Raw genomic sequence first — 17,324 nt, forward strand, 5'->3', positions numbered from 1 at the left:
GGGCTCGAACTCCCGGACCGCGAGATCGTGACCTGGCTGAAGTCGGACGCTTAACCGACTGCGCCACCCAGGCACCCCACGAAATATGGTAACTTTGAAGGAAGGACTTTCGGCCAGATTTCAACTTGTTGTACTTGATATCTGCCTATAAAATACATATTCTCAATTGCATCAGGGTATTTCGGAAGTACTGAATTAGAAAAAAAGCTCATACTAAGAAAATAGTCAAGATACATCAAAATATTATCTAGATTAATATCTACGTAGATCTAGATTCTAGCAGGAAGAATTTCTATGTCCTTTCTGGATCCTTTACTCACCTTCTAAGTTTTGTATTTCTCTCTGAGATCATTTTCACCAAGAAATAGAAAACAGAAAAAAGGACGAGAGTAATAAAACAGAAGCCCTTGGCTGGACGGCTCTCGGACAGAAAGAATTTAAATGGCAAAACAGGTGTACGGAGCACGCAGGGGTGAGGATGCTTACGTGTGGAGAGTGTGTGCGCCTGTGGATGAGGCACGCCGGGCCCCGAGGACAAAACCTCCAGGCTGAGCCAGGATGCTGTGTTCTAAGCTCCTCAATGTAGCTGGCTCTGCCTGCGTTTTCCCTCAGGAGACACAGCCGACACACAGCGACACTCGGAAACGATTCCCAACGGCGACACCAGGTTCCTAGCTAACCTCCCGCAAGCACACCTGGATGTGTCCGGAAGGTGACAGACGGTGCTCGTGCAGGACCACTCTGCCACGGGGCGGGAGGGAGCCCTGTCCTCCCTGGGGGAGTGCTGAGCAGGGACTAGGCTTGCGGGGCGGGGCGGGCTGCGCCTTGTCCAACAGAGAGTGGGGGTGTGGTGCTGTCTCGCTGGCCCTGCAGCTTCCAGTCGTGGTCTGTGCTAATTCCCATCACCTGGAAAGCTGTCAGAGACACACAAGTACCAGCTTGTGCAAGGCTACCTGACGGTCTGTGTGTCCACAGTGACGACCGGGAAAGTGGCCTATCACCCAAGTACGGCCTACGGCCTGCTAGAGGTAGGTCTCAAATGGGGCCCTCTCCGCTGAGCAACGAGACCCCCTTCCAGCCCCCGGTCTCCCCTGGCTCTTCCACCCTAGGTCCCTCCGTTCTCTCAGGCCCCTGACTTATGTGAGTTCTCTTACACCCCTCGGCTTCTTCTCCCATTCTTCCTTTTGACAAGAATTATCCCCCCTTCCTGTGACGCCCACAAGGCAATCTCCTCCCCTCTCTCACCTGGCCCTCCTGTTCCAAGGACAGAAAAGTGGAAGCATGTCCTTACTGCCCCCATACCCGGCTGGAAAAGCACTTTTGTTTAGCGTGCAAAATGGCTTTAAGATCAAGATATTTCTGGAGAAACGGGAACCCTCTTGCACTGTTGGTGGGAATGCAAATTGGTGCAGCCACTCTGGAAAACAGTGTGGAGGTTCCTCAGAAAATTAAAAATAGACCTACCCTATGACCCAGCAATAGCACTGCTAGGAATTTACCCAAGGGATGCAGGAGTGTTGATGCATAGGGGCACTTGTACCCCAATGTTTATAGCAGCACTCTCAATGATAGCCAAATTATGGAAAGAACCTAAATGTCCATCATCTGATGAATGGATAAAGAAATTGTGGTTTATATACACAATGGAGTACTACGTGGCAATGAGAAAGAATGAAATATGGCCCTTTGTAGCAACATGGATGGAACTGGAGAGTGTGATGCTAAGTGAAATAAGCCATACAGAGAAAGACAGATACCATATGTGTTCACTCTTATGTGGATCCTGAGAAACTTAACAGGAACCCATGGGGGAGGGGAAGGAAAAAAAAGAAAAAAAGAGGTTAGAGTGGGAGAGAGCCAAAGAGACTCTTAAAAACTGAGAACAACCTGAGGGTTGATGGGGGGTGGGAGGGAGGGGAGGGTGGGTGATGGGTATTGAGGAGGGCACCTTTTGGGATGAGCACTGGGTGTTGTATGGAAACCAGTTTGACAATAAATTTCATATATTGAAAAAAAAAATCAAGATATTTCACGTACAAGTTCAGCTTATTTTACAAACCGGAAGATCTGGCAATAGCTGGATCCCACTGGCGCGTGGCCATAATGAGCTGGATCAGCCGCTGTCCTTGTTAGATGCCGCAGAAGCATCACATTTCTCCAAGGTCTTCTCTACTCCCTCCTGCACCCTGGCTTTACAGTATACCTCTGGGGTACGCTGTACCTTTTCTAAATCTCTCCTTTTTATTCTAATACACTGCCACCACAATTATTCATTTGCACGTGGCTCTTCCTGTTAAACTTGAGGGTAGGGTCTGTGTTCTGTCCATCTTTCTTGGCACAGTTTCTGGCTCAGAGTAGGTAAATGCTGAACAAGTATCTGAACATCGCTCAGTCAGTCACCCCCCACTGTTTTTGTGACATTAGCTGACAGAGACGCAACTGGAGGGACCGCACCACCTAACAAACTTTGACAACTGCTGGGGTCCACAAAAACCAGGTGGCACGTGGGGAGGAAGTCAATAAGGAGAAAGCTAGAGGAGAAACTCACCTTTGAGTGGATACCAAGAGTAGCCATTTGTAATTCCATTAGGAAAGTTCATCTTAGTTTTACACTGATCTCCTTTCTTCATGGTGGGATTTCTTGAAGCATAGGTATGTGCAAGGTATTGAAACACATCGTCATCAGGGGTTACGCTACGGGAGTATAACGTCCCAGTTGCTGTGTGTGAAAAACAAACCGAGGCCTTTCAGTTCGTGTTGGAGGACGCGGAAACACGCAGCGCCCCGTCAGCAAACGTGCCGTCCGGTCACACAGGAAGGCTCTACTTTACTAGAGGGAAGCCCACCCCCTGCCATGAACGCTCCGCTCCCTTCTGCTCTTTCTCCTAGTTTTTAGGGAATATACGCAAAGTGGCATCACACAAAATACACCACAGCCATATTCAAAGGCCTCCTCCATCAGCTCATAAGTACCCTCTTAGTCCCTCTTGCTAATTTCTGGAGGGCAGGAAACTTTCCTTATGTACCATGGGGGGTAAATAAAGCCACTGTACTATTTTAAGTCCCTGGTACATACCTTATCCCACAGAGTTTTAAAAGCAGTCGGCAATTATCGCTCATGATTAGCAAAGAAAGGCAAGTTCTCGTTTTACGTTCTTTCAGTCAGGTTGCCTCTTGTAGGGTATTTTAATCCAATTTTATTATTTTTCTGATGAATCTCAAATAATCCTGTCGGGGACCAGCTCAGCCACACCGCCCATCTACGGTTTATCAACTGAGGGCAGGACGGCCCAGAGGGGAGACGCGGAGGCCCTTTTACCCTGGCAGAGAAGGCAAGCCGAGGAAGATCCGTCCCCTCCAGACGCAGAGCAGTAACTCCACTCTGGGCTCAGAAAGCCAGAGCTGGGGCCGTGTCTGCCTACCTGGAACACCATTGTCAAACGGGTAACTCGCCACCAGGGCGCCGCCGTGGAGGTTTGCAGAGAGGACGAACGTCTCTGTTTTCAGCCACTCCATGACAGCTGCAGTTTCAGGCTGCCTCGATACATTATTAAGTTCAAAAGCATCTGGGAAGTTTCTATTCAGGTCATAGTAGTTACTATTTTCCCTTTAAAAGAAAGAATATTTTAGGTTTTATTTATTTTAAATATTGATGAATATTTTAGGTATGTGAGGAAGTAGACTCATGCAACATGCAAACCTTTTGTCTGGGCGCCAGCTGTTTTTCAAAATGCGACTACAGGGCTGGGGATGGTTGTCTTGGTGGCCCCCGATGAACCACACCTGGCATTCACATAACCTCCGGTCCCCTCCTGTGTGACTTGCTCTCACCAGTGGGATGGTAGCTATTGTGATGTGAACAGAGGTTTGATAAGTGTGTGTGTTTTAGGGTTTTGCTCTGGGCACGCTCCCTTTGGGAACCCTGAGACTCCGATACTAGCCATGTGAAGAGTCCGCGTGGAGAAATGAGAAACCCAGGTGACAGCCAGAATTGAGACTCCACACATGTCCCAGTCCAGCTGTCTCAGCCACACCCAGCTGAAGCTCCAGACACATGGTGCAGAGATTGGCCAGCCTTGCTCTATCTTGTCCAAATTCCTAACTTCTACAATTGAGGGTAAATAAAAAAGATTTAAGTTGCTAAATTTGGGGAGGGTTTCGTTACATAGCAATTGATAACAGGAACATACTACTTTACACAAATATATTTCTGGAAAGTGGACCGGCCATGTTTAAATATGCTAGAAAACCCTAAAGTTGAGTGCAATCAAGTGGTGAGATTTTATTTTTGGTAAAAGCAAACAAATGTTTGCACAAATATAAATATATACTAGACATCTGAGAAATTCCAAACTTCCTGAGACAGAGTTCGACAAAATAAACTATTTAGATGAGAACTACTACAAGACTCCCTCTTCTTTTTTGGTTAGTTCTTGTACTGGCTTAATAAACCAACCGGTAATTACTGAAGGCCTAGCTAGGCCCTGGGGATTTAACAGTGAGGAACACAGGCGACAGGATTCCTGCCCCCGGGTAGCTTATAGATTTGTGAGGAGACAGACATTCAAAGAGAAATAGACCTTAGGGGTACTTGGGTAGCTCAGTCCGTTGGGCGACGAACGTTGGCTCAGGTCATGATCTCATGGTATGTGGGTTCGAGCCCAGCATTTGGCTCTGTGCTAACAGCTCGGAGCCTGGAGCCTGCCTCGGATTCTGTCTCTCCCTCTCTCTCTCTGTCCCTCCCCGTTTGCATTCTCTCTCTCTCTCAAAAATAAACAAACTTTTAAAAAAATGAAAAAAAGAAATCAGACCTTAAAATTTGTGCTATGAAGGTAAAGTGGCAGGTGATATGAACCGAGGACCTAATACAGGATAGGTTAGGGAGGGAGTCTTTGAGGAAACATTGATTAGCAGTGTGAGGGGTAAGGAGTGGGAAATGAGGTGTGCCCACTGCCTGAGGCGAGAAAGAGCCAGCTCATTCCTGGGGACGGAGGGGACTCTGAGCAGCTGGAGTGGGGTGAGCAGTAGGGTGGCCACAGGAGTAAAGCAGCCTTCTTCAGGACGTCACTTTTCATTCTCAAAGCTGCGGCAGCCTGAAGAGTTTTCAACATGGCAATGACATGACACATGCTATGAGCTGGTTCACTAACAAGGCCTTGGGCTACTATCTGATGAGGGCCTTGTTGTTTTATTTTTTAAAGTTTGTTTATTTACTGAGAGAGAGAGAGAGCGCGCACACGCAAGTGAACTAGGGAGGGGCAGAGAGAGGGAGAGAGGATCCCAACAGGCTCCACATTGCCAGCCTGGAGCCTGATGAGGGGCTCAAACCCATGAACCACGAGATCATGACCTAAGCCGAAATCTAGAGTCGGACACTTAACCAACTAAGCCATCCAGGTGCCCCGTGGTTGTTTTGTTTTAAATAGACTAGCCCATCCTTACCTTCCGTTACTGTAGAAACAGTCAGGCTTTACGACAGCTTCAAATCCATCTGGGTTCATTGAAGGCATCAAGTGTATCCGGGTACTGTTGATTAAATTTGTGATTTCAACATCTTTTCCATCATTGGTTACAAGATGTTCAATTAAATGGAGCAGCAGCTCCCGCCCAACAGTCTGTGTTATAGAGACAATGGGACATTACTAGGTCAGAAAGAAAAACAGACTCCAAAGCGCAAATTCCCCATCAAGGGCTTCTACTAGATAAGTTTGGTATTTGAAACCCAAACCAGTTGTGAGATCACTGTTTCTCAAACATACGGATACTCTGGCAAGTGGCAATCAGTCACTGGTGTGCCGAAAATTATTTGTTAGCAAAAATTAAAAAAAAAAAAAAAGTTAATTTTTTTTTTTTAAAAAAGTACCCATCTATAAATAATTTGCTTTTTAAAAAATGAATTAGGTAGAATAAGTAATTCTTATTATGTTTCCAATTTGTTTGCCTTCCAGAATACCTTCTGGAGTGGTGGAGCAGAGGTGGCTCAGAGAGGGCAAGGAAGCGTGTGTCTCCATGAGAATGCCCGCTGTGGCCGGAGGCCACCATGCGTGTCTCGGTGGATGACGGACTGAGAACCACTGCATTAGATGTATGCAGATTTTAATAGGGGAAAATCCAAGTTTGGAATCAGCACAATTTACATAGGTTTCGACTTTAATATTCCCCTATTGCACCTTTGTGCAATTTTTGCCATATCTGTGTACGTCTGACTGCCACGTTCTCACATTTCTGAAACTTCAGTCGTCTGCACATCATCCTCACAATGTTTTGCCCTATCTGCACATTATCTACACTACTGCTTAGTTTATATTTTCTTTAAACTGGCTCACTCTTCACTTACATGAAAAATGAAAACCTCTGTGTCATTATCATGTTGCTAGATGTTTTTTTTTAATATGAAATTTATTGTCAAATTGGTTTCCATACAACACCCAGTGCTCATCCCAACAGGTGCCCTTCTCAATACCCACCACCCACTTTCCCCTCCCTCCCACTCCCCATCAACCCTCAGTTTGTTCTCAGTACTTAAGTGTCTTTTATGGTTTGCCTCCTTCCCTCTCTGTAACTTTTTCCCCCCTTCCCCTCCCCCATGGTCTTCTGTTAAGTTTCTCAGGATCCACGTAAGAGTGAAAACATATGGTAACTGTCTTTCTCTGTAGGACTTATTTCACTTAGCATCACACTCTCCAGTTCCATCCATGGTGCTACAAAAGGCCATATTTCATTCTTTCTCATTGCTAAGTAATATTCCATTGTGTATATAAACCACAATTTCTTTATCCATTCATCAGTTGATGGACATTTAGGCTCTTTCCATAATTTGGCTATTGTTGAGAGTGCTGCTATGAACATTGGGGTACAAGTGGCCCTATGCATCAGTACTCCTGTATCCCTTGGGTAAATTCCTAGCAGTGCTATTGCAGGGTCATAGGGTAGATCGATTTTTAATTGTTTGAGGAACCTCCACACTGTTTTCCAGAGCGGCTGCACCAGTTTGCATTCCCACCAACAGTGCAAGAGAATTCCTGTTTCTCCACAGCCTCTCCAGCATCTAGTCTCCTGATTTGTCCATTTTAGCCACTCTGACTGGTGTGAGGTGTTATCTCAGTGTGGTTTTGATTTGTATTTCCCTGAGGAGGAGTGATATTGAGCATCTTTTCATGTGCCTGTTGGCCATCTGGATGTCTTCTTTAGAGAAGTGTCTGTTCATGTTTTCTGCCCATTTCTTCACTGGATTGTTTTTCGGGTGTGGAGTTAGGTGAGTTCTTTATAGATTTTGCTAGATATGTTTCTAATGTACATTTTTTAAAAAGTAGGACTGGGGCATCCAGGTGGCTTAGTCGGTCGAGCGGCCGACTCTTGATTTCAGCTCATGTCATGATCCTAGGGTCATGGGATAGGGCCCTGAATTGGGTTCTGAGTGTGAAGGCTGTTTAAGATTCTCCCTCTCTCTCCCTCGGCCCTTAACTGGCATGTGTGCACAAGCGCACTCTCATAAATAAATAAATAAGTAAATGCAGGACAGTGAAAATAAAAATGGTCATATCCACCTAAAATTATGTATCACCAGTGATCGGGAAACCAAAGACCTATGAGAGATCTTGCTTTATAATCCCCAGTGGTGAAAATTCACCATATTTAAAAAAAAAAAAAAGTAATTTACACTTCAACCTTATTATAGAAAGATTTGATGAGGCTACATCAATTTATCTCTCTATTCCTGGGTTCAAAGAATCTACTTCTGAGTAAGGAATGTTTGCCTCTTACCTAAGATCAGATTGCTGTTGAGGGGTTAGTCAATGGGGAAGCGGGGCAGCAGGTGATTAAATAAGCACAGTGCTGTAGAGGCATTAATGCAGGCAGCGAGCAGGAAGAGTTTCCGATTACAACTCCACCGTTATTGATTCACCGTTGTAACAAAGGATGAGCAATCCTCGAACGGTAATTTCTCAACTTTGTTCCCCTCACTGGCAAGCAAAGAAATCATATTTTTATCCTAACGAACACAGAATTGAAATGGGGACTAAGAAAATTTGGGATATGTGAATTACATATTCATAGATAGCCATGAATTTCAGAGTGGAAATATATTCAATTCTGACTTCATTTTTTCCTACTTATTTCTATCTTCTTCTGCTACCTTGAATTTTGTTTTTACAGTCAAAATTCTCAACTTAAAAAAGTCCTTACGAACTAATAACCAAAACCGTCAAGTGAGCCATGCACTAGGTTTCCAACTCTCTGTTTTGGAAGCTTGAGCACTTCTGGAAGCAACTTCTATGAGCTACTTCCCCAGCTACCCAAAGCCAGCGGAGGAGGGGCTGGTGACTCTTATTTGTGAAAAGTTGCTTTACATGTGGAAAGTGTGGTGATTTAAGGAACATTCAGCCAATGGGTTGGGGAAGAGGAGAAGGTTAAGGAGACGGAGGAGGAAGTGACCAGGAATCACTTGCAGCTCCTGAAATTTCTAAACATTGGTTGGGGCTGTTGGATGGTTCAGTTAGAGGGATGAATCAGGAAGAACCCAAGGCCCATCTGAGTCCCAAGTACAGGGGGAGCCATATCAGAATCCTCGTGTGGTTCAAGCTGTGACTTTCCCTCAACTATCTCAACTGTACATTCTCAAGCGTGACAAAACTCAAGACATGAGCTGGCAAAGACATCCATCCAACCTAAAGCAAATGCAAACAAAGAGTAAAGAAGCTATGATTAAGTTATAGAACTAGACTGAGCAACTGTGGGAGAACAGGTACAGAACAGAATGTAAAAGTTAAGGTTTATAATTAACAGAGGGTGGGGGCTAGGGAAGAGGAGACGAGAGAGGAAGTTTTTATGGCAGTGGGTCGTAAGATACTATCAAAAGCTAAAAATTATATAATTTCAAGTTTTAATTTAAATGCTAGTTATTTAACAAATATGGTAAAATTGGCTTCTGGAGTAGAATTCAGTGATTTATCACTTACCGACAACACCCAGTGCTTATCACAACATGTGCCCTCCTTAATGCCCATCACCCAGCTAGCATATCCCCTGCCCACCTCCCCTCTGGTAACCATCAGTTTGTTCTCTATAATTTCTTATTTTGAGAAAATATTTATCAAGTTCACCAATTATTTTAGTTTCACTTCAGTTTTATTCTGTTCAAGTAAAATGAAATCTCCTACTTCTTAAAGGGTAACATAGAAAATGACACATTTTATTTTATATCCTTTAAGCCTTTTCATTCTCTTACTACAGAAATCCACAGATCTCTAGAGTAATGTCTGACACATATTAATGATTACTTCTGAATGATTTTTATTCCTTTTATTTTTCCAGTGTCACTTTTTAAAGAAAACCTGTATTATTTTTTTACAAAAACAATAAAATCATGATTCTTTCAAGTAAATAAATGTAAAGCCAAAGTATCTTCTGTTTGTCTCCACATTCCAAAACAAATCGCAAGTCCTTAACTGCAGAGGATAAATAAAAATCTTGGAGATACAGTAAAGGACCAAGTAAGAGTTAGTTAATTTAAAAATTGCTGGGGACGGCACCTGGGTGGCTCAGTCAGTTGAGCATCCAACTTTGGCTCAGGTCATGATCTCACAGTTAGTGGGTTCGAGCCTTGTGTCGGGCTCTGGGCTGATGGCTCAGAGCCTGGACTGTGCTTTGAATTCTGTGTCTCCCTTTCTCTCTGCCCCTCCCCTGCTCATGTTCTGTCTCTCAAAAATAAACAAACATTAAAAAAAAAAAAGACGTGTTTAAAAAATAAATAAGAATTTTAAAATGTTGAGGTAAAACAGACAAAATTTCAGGGAGTTAAAGTTCTCTTTTTCTGTTGGGCTATATTTTGTTGCCTTTATAACAGCAGATATATGGCAAATATTATTCAAATTAATTCTTCCCAATTTTAATGTAAATGTTTCAAGCACTCATTCGTGTTTTATGCATAAACCTCCCTTCTTTAAATTTTTTTTTTAATGTTTATTTATTTTTGAGACAGAGAGAGACAGAGCATGAACGGGGGAGGGTCAGAGAGAGAGGGAGACACAGAATCTGAAACAGGCTCCAGGCTCTGAGCTGTCAGCACAGAGCCCGACGAGGGGCTCGAACTCACTGACTGCGAGATCATGACCTGAGCTGAAGTCGGACGCTTAACCGACTGAGCCACCCAGGCGCCCCAAACCTCCCTTCTTTAAAATTAAGTCTTTGAATATGAAACCTTAGGAGTCCAAATTTTAAAAAAGAACATGGTCAAAACAATCTCTATTAACTTAATCAGCTTTTCAGTTAGTACGCTCACTTCCTTTCTGTGGGTGTAGACTTTGTATGAGAATCCCTCATTAAGAGACTGAAAGACTGGATGAACGCACCAGCTTCTGGAAACTCACTGATCTGCCAGTTAAAAGGGTAATAACCCAGAAAGCAGAAAACAAATTCTCCATCAGTTTCAGCTTACAGTCAAGGTGGAATTTGCTAGATAGAGAAAAATGAGTGTTCTAGCTCTTTAAAGAATGTTTCTTAACAGTAGAGAAAATTTTTGGAAGAGTCTGCAATATAAGTAAGTAACATGTTAGAGAGAGAGACAGAGAGAGACAGAGAGAGAGAGAGAGAGAGAGAGACAGAGAGAGAGAGAGAGAGAAAACCAGCTATCCCAATCCTAATGGTGGAATCTGCTTTTAAAATGCTACACTGTAATGCAGCTTCTTGGTGAAAAAATAAGCCTGTCGGCCCTGGGACTCCCCATATGGTGTGTTACCGATTTAATTCATTTGTCTGATTGCCTCATTAGGTCCTTCTTCACATATCAGCATAAGTACTACATTATCTAGCACACTTTCCTTGGCCTTCCAAAGTCTAGGTCCCATGATCTGCCCATGTGGTTCCAGAACTCTGCACGTTTGTGCTATCCTAACATTGCCCACAAACATTTATAGTGGCCCGACTGACCACCCTCCCCCCACTCCATCACCTAAGACTTGAAGGCAGGGAACCTAACAGGCTTTCTTTGTAGCTCTGGTATCTTGCCCAGCTCTGGGTATATCACGTACTCAATAAATGATTGTTGATTACTGTTGAAAAATTCATTACAAGGTCAAGACTATGCTAAGGAGGAAATTTCTGAAAACATGGTGACTTAAGCTGCCTAATGAGGGCAGATGTACAAATGATCAAGTTAATTCCTTTGAACAATTTTTTTTTAAGTTTATTTATTTTGAGAGAGAGAGAGCAGGGGAGGAGCTAAGGGGGAGGGAGGGAAGAGAGAGGGAGGGAGGGGGAGGAAGAGGGAAGGGGGGAGAGGGAGGGGGTGAGGGAGGGAGAGGGAGGGATGGAGGAAGGGAGGGAGGGAGGGAGGGAGGGAGGGAGGGAGGGAGAGAGAGAGAGAGAGAAAATCTCAAGCAGCCTCCACACTGTCAGCGTGAAGCCCAATGCAAGGCTCAAACCCTGAGATCATGACCTGAGCCGAGATCAAGAGTTGGTTGCTTAACTGACTCAGCTACCCAGGTGCCCCTGAACAATTGTCAATACTGAATGACTTTTACAGAGGGGAGGGCTAACAATTCTGATCATGCCAAGGACTTTGGATAACTGGTCACCCCAGTCCAGCCTCACCAAAAGTAGAGATGAAGAGAAAAAAAGACAATTACAGGACAAATTTAATACATGCTTAAAAGGAATTAGACACTTCACCTGCAATAAAGATTAATTTTGTCTAACCCCAAAAAGAAAAAATTAATGATCCAAAACCACGCTGCATTAACTGAGAACATCTTGCTAGCATTTGGGATAATGGCGGAAAAAAGAGCTTGGCCAATGGCATCTGGAAGGACAAGCTTTAATTTTTTTGTTTGTTTTAGTACATTTGGAACCTGTACCGCACGTTGGCTACACATTCCAGATTTTCCAGCACATGCAAAATTCAGATATTATGTCTTAGTGTTCATATAAACCATTAAAATACCTTCTAAATACAAACATCTAGGGATACAAACTACATCCCATAAACTGTCTTATTTTTTTATGAAGTTGTTTTGTTTTTTTTTTTACATTTACTTATTTTTGAGAGAGCGCGCAGGCGTGCGCGAGCGAGACAGCGTGAGCAAGCGCAAGCAGGGTGGGGAGCCACAGAATCCGAAGCAGGCTCCAGGCTCCCAGCTGGCAGCACAGAGCCCCACGTGGGGCTAAACTCACAAACTGAGATCATGACCTGAGCGACGTTGGACGTCTGACTGACTGAGAGCCACCCAGGGGCCTCTCATAAACTGTCTCCTATGCCTAGAAGGTGTGTGAAAATCATTTATCCATTATTCTTTATTTTTAGGTTGAAAAACATGGTCATTGTTATCCAGGGAGTGTTTTTGCTTTCAATTTATATATCTAGAATACAAAAAGCTATAAGTTAATGCCACACAAACGCGAAATTCTAAGTGTGACGTGGCTATTTCAAAAGTCTATACCCTAATAACTCATCACAATAAACAATAATTCACTGATGTTTAAGAAGTAGGAGCTTAGAGGGGGTAAAAAAAAAAAAAAAAAAAAAGAATCCAAATTGGCGATTCAGTTAAGCATAACAAGAACATAATGAATACCTACCCCCCATACTACTTAAGACCATGGGCCCTGAGGTCAAGGAACCTTGTGAGCCCAGCCCATGACCTGTACTTTGCCTATTTACTGGATTAGCTTAAAACCACTGGCACTCAACTTTCTCAGTACATAGTCCTGTCAAACTTCAATACTTCCATTAGAGAAGAATCCGAGATGTCTTAACAATGTAGAGATTACCCAAGATTTTTTTTTTCTATGAAGTTTAAAAACCATGGGCTAGCAGACAGGTGCAAAACAGTGTGAGGAGGCCTTGAGGAAGGAACACGGAGAGCGACTTTATTAGGCTTCTCTTCTGTGCCCACCTGTAGGCTGAAGGTATGAGACAGTCCCAGTTTCAGGGCATGGTTCCAGTTTTCAGTAGAACTCTGACTGTAGATGATTGGTTATAGTTCACTACAAAGCCAGTTAGCAGCAGAGAGAGGGGAAGGGCAAGGGGGACGGAGACCCCATTCTCAAATGTCAATATTTGTGGAGGAAGGGAACGGTAGGGAGCCCACTCAGTGTGTTCCGGCATCATCCCTTCCAGTGGGAAACACTAGACCTCAGATGTGTCTGCATGGCCGATTCGGAGCCTGCATAAATCAAAACTAGAATTGGGGCTTCTATAATGCAACAGGTCAGCGTGCGTGCAAACGGAGGGCCCGGATGAACTAGAAGACGCCTGCTAGTCTTATTAAAATGAGAGAGGTAGAAACCAGAAACACTTCTCCCGTGTTGTGCTGAAAAGAGCACGAACATCAGGTGACAAAGTTTCGTCACAGGCAAGCGTGACAAAGGCTGATCAAAGGGCTCTCTGTTAGCTACCCCGTGTGATTCCACGGCAATCAAGGAGGGGAAAGCAGGGAGTAGAAAAAAGAAAGGGACAGAGAGAGGACCTGGATTTATTCCAGGGTTACTCTAAGAGCTCACCACCTTCTACATGATGAACGAGGCCCAATCTTCTCATTGAATGGCACTGCAACAACCAGGTAACCATCCAAACAAAATTAATTTGTGACAGATCACAGATCTATACATAAAAATGAAAACAATAAAAATGGAACACGTAGAAGGGAGCAGAGAGAGTGAAGGAGGCAGATCCATAGCTGGGTAAGGCTCGGTGCTCAGGCTCGGATTTGGACAGCCTAGGACCGGCACAAACCTGGTTCCCTCCTGGGTAACCGGGACTAAGCAATATGCCTGCTGCAGAAACGCTCAAAGCACTTAGTGTGGCCCATGCTCGTTAATGTTAGCTATTATTATCATTTGTTCGTAAAGCACTGTGCAGAAGGAAACTTGCCAGTCTGATCAACATGGCACAGTGAGCCAGTGTCATCGGAAGGATGTGAGCCAACAGCAGGGTGACTGAAGACAAGAAAACTATTATACAAGTATAGGTTTAACATCACTTCTTTTATAATAATATTTGACTGCAAAGGGGCCATTTTAAGTTATTTTGCTACCAAAGTCTGCTTTTTTGCAAACCCTCAGCACCAAATTAGCCCATTTGCACAATTCCTAAAACGTATATTAGCCAAAAAGTTTCACCTAAATACAGCAAACCTTTAAATTTAGCTTCCAGTTGAAAGGAAACAGAGGGACTAGAGGCACAAGTTGGGTGATAACAAGAAAGGAAGCAAACAATCCAGAATGTGGAATATTCTGCAGGACAGATAATTGGTGGGGTCTCTTTATTAAGTCTAGAAATGAAAAGATCCTTTAAATGCTAGAATAAAAGAGATTCAAGGGATATACCAACCAAAGGTGATGCTTGAGCCTGGACAGGATCCTGCTTAAGACAATCTGGGGGACATTTTGAGAAACTAGAAAGTGGGGTATATGCTAAAGACAGGACAAACTCTTATTTTTTTTTTTATATACATTTTTTTTTCAACGTTTATTTTTGGGACAGAGAGAGACAGAGCATGAACGGGGGAGGGGCAGAGAGAGAGGGAGACACAGAATCGGAAACAGGCTCCAGGCTCCGAGCCATCAGCCCAGAGCCCGACGCGGGGCTCGAACCCACGGACCGCGAGATCGTGACCTGGCTGAAGTCGGACACCTAACCGACTGCGCCACCCAGGCGCCCCGACAAACTCTTATTGACCTGAAAGTGAGCTAGTATTAACGTAAAAATGTTACAAATAGCAAATTAGCATAGCTCACTTAATAAAAATGCACACGTGCACACATAAACATCTAGAAGGATATAATAGTAAGGAATTAACAGTACTAATTTTTGGATGATCAAATAGAGTGTTTTGTTTGTTTACCTATATTCTAAGATGTACATAATTGATTTTATAATAACAACGGATCATTTTTAATTTTTAAAAGACCGGACTTTTTTTTTAATGTTTATTTTTGAGAGAGAGACAAAGCACGAGCAGGGGAGGGGCAGAGAGAGAGGGAGACACAGAACCCGAGGCAGGCTCCAGGCTCTGAGCTGTCAGCACAGAGCCTAACGCAGGGCTTAAACCCACGAACCATGAGATCATGACCTGAGCCGAAGTTGGTCACTCAACTGACTGAGCCACCCAGGCACCCCTAAAAAGACCGGATTTTAAGACAAGGCATAAGGAGGTAAAGTAAAAATTCATGGGGGGAAAACAGCAGGTATGCTCGGCAGGACTGGGTCTCCCGGATGCTGCTGATGCTGACTACCATCAAGCCATCGTGTAAGTGTAGGAAAACACCCACACCTCTGTGGGGTTGGGTCCAGGAAAGAAAAGAAACATTTTATTTATTTTTTAAATATTTATTTTTTTTCAGAGAGTGTGTGCTCAAGCGGGGGAGGGACAGAGACAGAAAGAGAGGGAGGGAGGAAGAGAGAATTACAAGCAGACTCTCCCACTGCCAGCGCAAAGCCCGACTCGGGACTCCGTCCCATGAATCTCGAGATCACGACCTGAGCCGAAATCAAGAGTCAGATGCTTAACTGACTGACCTGGGCACCCAGGCGACCCAGGAAGAAACATTTTAAAAATAGTGTGGTCAATTGTGCCCACCATGCCACTGAGTGCATGTATATCCCCTGTGGGTTTCTCCACATGAGGCCCACAGACTCTTATAGAAGATCCATACACCCTGAGGTCAGCACTCAAAATTTGTGGCAGAATAGCGAGGAATCCATCTAAAGATGAGAACCATTGCCCTCAAATGTTAGCCATGTAGCTTTTTATTTTTTATTTTTGTTATTTAAAAAAACATTTTAAAAAATGTTTTATTCATTCTTGAGAGAGAGAGACAGAGCATGAGTAGGGGAGGGGAGAGAGAGAGAGAGAGAGAGAGAGAGAGAGACAGAGAGAGAGACAGAGACATAGAATCTGAAGCAGGCTCCAGGCTCTGAGCTGTCAGCACAGAGCCCGACACAGGACTCGAACTCACCAACCACAAGATCATGACCTGAGCCAAAGTAGGACGCTTAACTGACTGAGCCACCCAGGCACCCCAGCCATGTTGCTTTTTAACAGTGGGTCCTGGAAAATGCTCTTTCAATTCCAAAAGATCTGAGAAAGGAAGAAGGCTGAGTAAGGTGGTTGGACCCTCTACTCACACAGACTCCTCAGCTCCTGTGTGAAGCCATCCCTGTCCCCAGCTCCTGATGCACCAGGAGGGGACAAGGCACAAGATCTCACCTTCAGGACAAGTTCCTCAGTGGCCCACACTGCCCTGACACTGCTACCAGCCGGGACATGTGGGGGATAACAGGGCCTCAGGTCCCTGCCCCCAAACACACTGGGCCCTTTCCCTTTCTTGGTCTCAGTCCTTAGCATTCTTCAAAGAATCAGAGTGAGTGAGTCAGAGAGCCCCGATTTGATGGGATATATTAGCAAATGCCAGAAATTTGGGAAAGTGCATGTTAGGAATAAGCAAATTCGGAGGCAAGTGAGGGAAAGGACCTGGCTTCTCTTTGAAAGCTTCAGCTCAGAGGACTATTTCTGAGCAGCACGCTGCAACCTCTGAAGTCCCAAGAATTCAATAAAGAAACTACTGAACCTCATGAATGCTGTATGTCTCTTACTAAAAACAGATTCCATGGGATCTTGATCAGTAGACCAGATGACAAGAGGGAAGTCTGGGCTGGGGTCTGCAGTGAACAGTTGTTTTATTACAGTATCGGTCAGATTCCCGGCGACATCGAGTCTTTGACAGGCACAGCCCGATCACTCAGAAGAGTCATGAGGGGACTGACCTTCCATCTACTCACAAATCGGGTCCAAAGGCCAACCCCTTCCTTAGAGGCAAGTATTTGTTTGCGTCTGGGCTCCAGCTGCAAAGTACCTTTTCCCAGCAGGACAGGTCGGGCAGCATGCCCAGAAAAGGGCAGGCTCTGTGTGTCAGGAGAGGTGGGTCCTGCTCCCAAGGAGCTTGGGGTCGGGGCGGGGTTAAGCCAGGACAGGGAGCCCAGCATCTGATTAGAGCCTGCCACCCACACTACTGCAAATTCCCAAGCGTTTTAACAAGTCACTAGGTTGTACTTATTGCACTATGCATTTACTTCGACGTTCCTTAAAGTTAAATTATGTTTTATAGGGTGTTACCCATATTCCTATGTAAATTTTCTTGACTGTGATGACTGGGAACTATCTTTCCCCTCCACTTGACTGGCCGAGCATGTGGGAGCCTGGTGAACAGAAAATACTGCAGTTGCCATGTTCTTAAAATAGTCTGAGGAAGGGAGGCAAGAAATGGAGATGAGCACCCTCAAATGCCTGGCAGGAATGAGTGGCGAGTAGGGGTAATTGCAAAAC

The 17,324-nt window shown here is 44.4% G+C and overlaps 1 protein-coding gene across 2 annotated transcripts in view; it reads right to left on the bottom strand.

The window, feature by feature from the left end:
- The window catches only part of CPM (carboxypeptidase M), an 82,856-nt gene that overhangs the window by 15,209 nt on the left and 50,323 nt on the right, over nt 1-17,324 (bottom strand). For both annotated transcript variants that reach the window (XM_043564940.1, XM_043564939.1), the window contains exons 4-6: nt 5,443-5,615; nt 3,423-3,607; nt 2,549-2,719 (exon numbers count right to left, since the gene is read on the bottom strand). In XM_043564940.1, coding sequence (XP_043420875.1) covers nt 2,549-2,719; nt 3,423-3,607; nt 5,443-5,615 — 529 coding nt within the window. The remainder of the gene's footprint in view (nt 1-2,548; nt 2,720-3,422; nt 3,608-5,442; nt 5,616-17,324) is intronic.

Source organism: Prionailurus bengalensis, chromosome B4, assembly GCF_016509475.1.
Source record: "Prionailurus bengalensis isolate Pbe53 chromosome B4, Fcat_Pben_1.1_paternal_pri, whole genome shotgun sequence".
In the NCBI taxonomy this organism is placed as follows: Eukaryota; Metazoa; Chordata; class Mammalia; order Carnivora; family Felidae; genus Prionailurus; species Prionailurus bengalensis.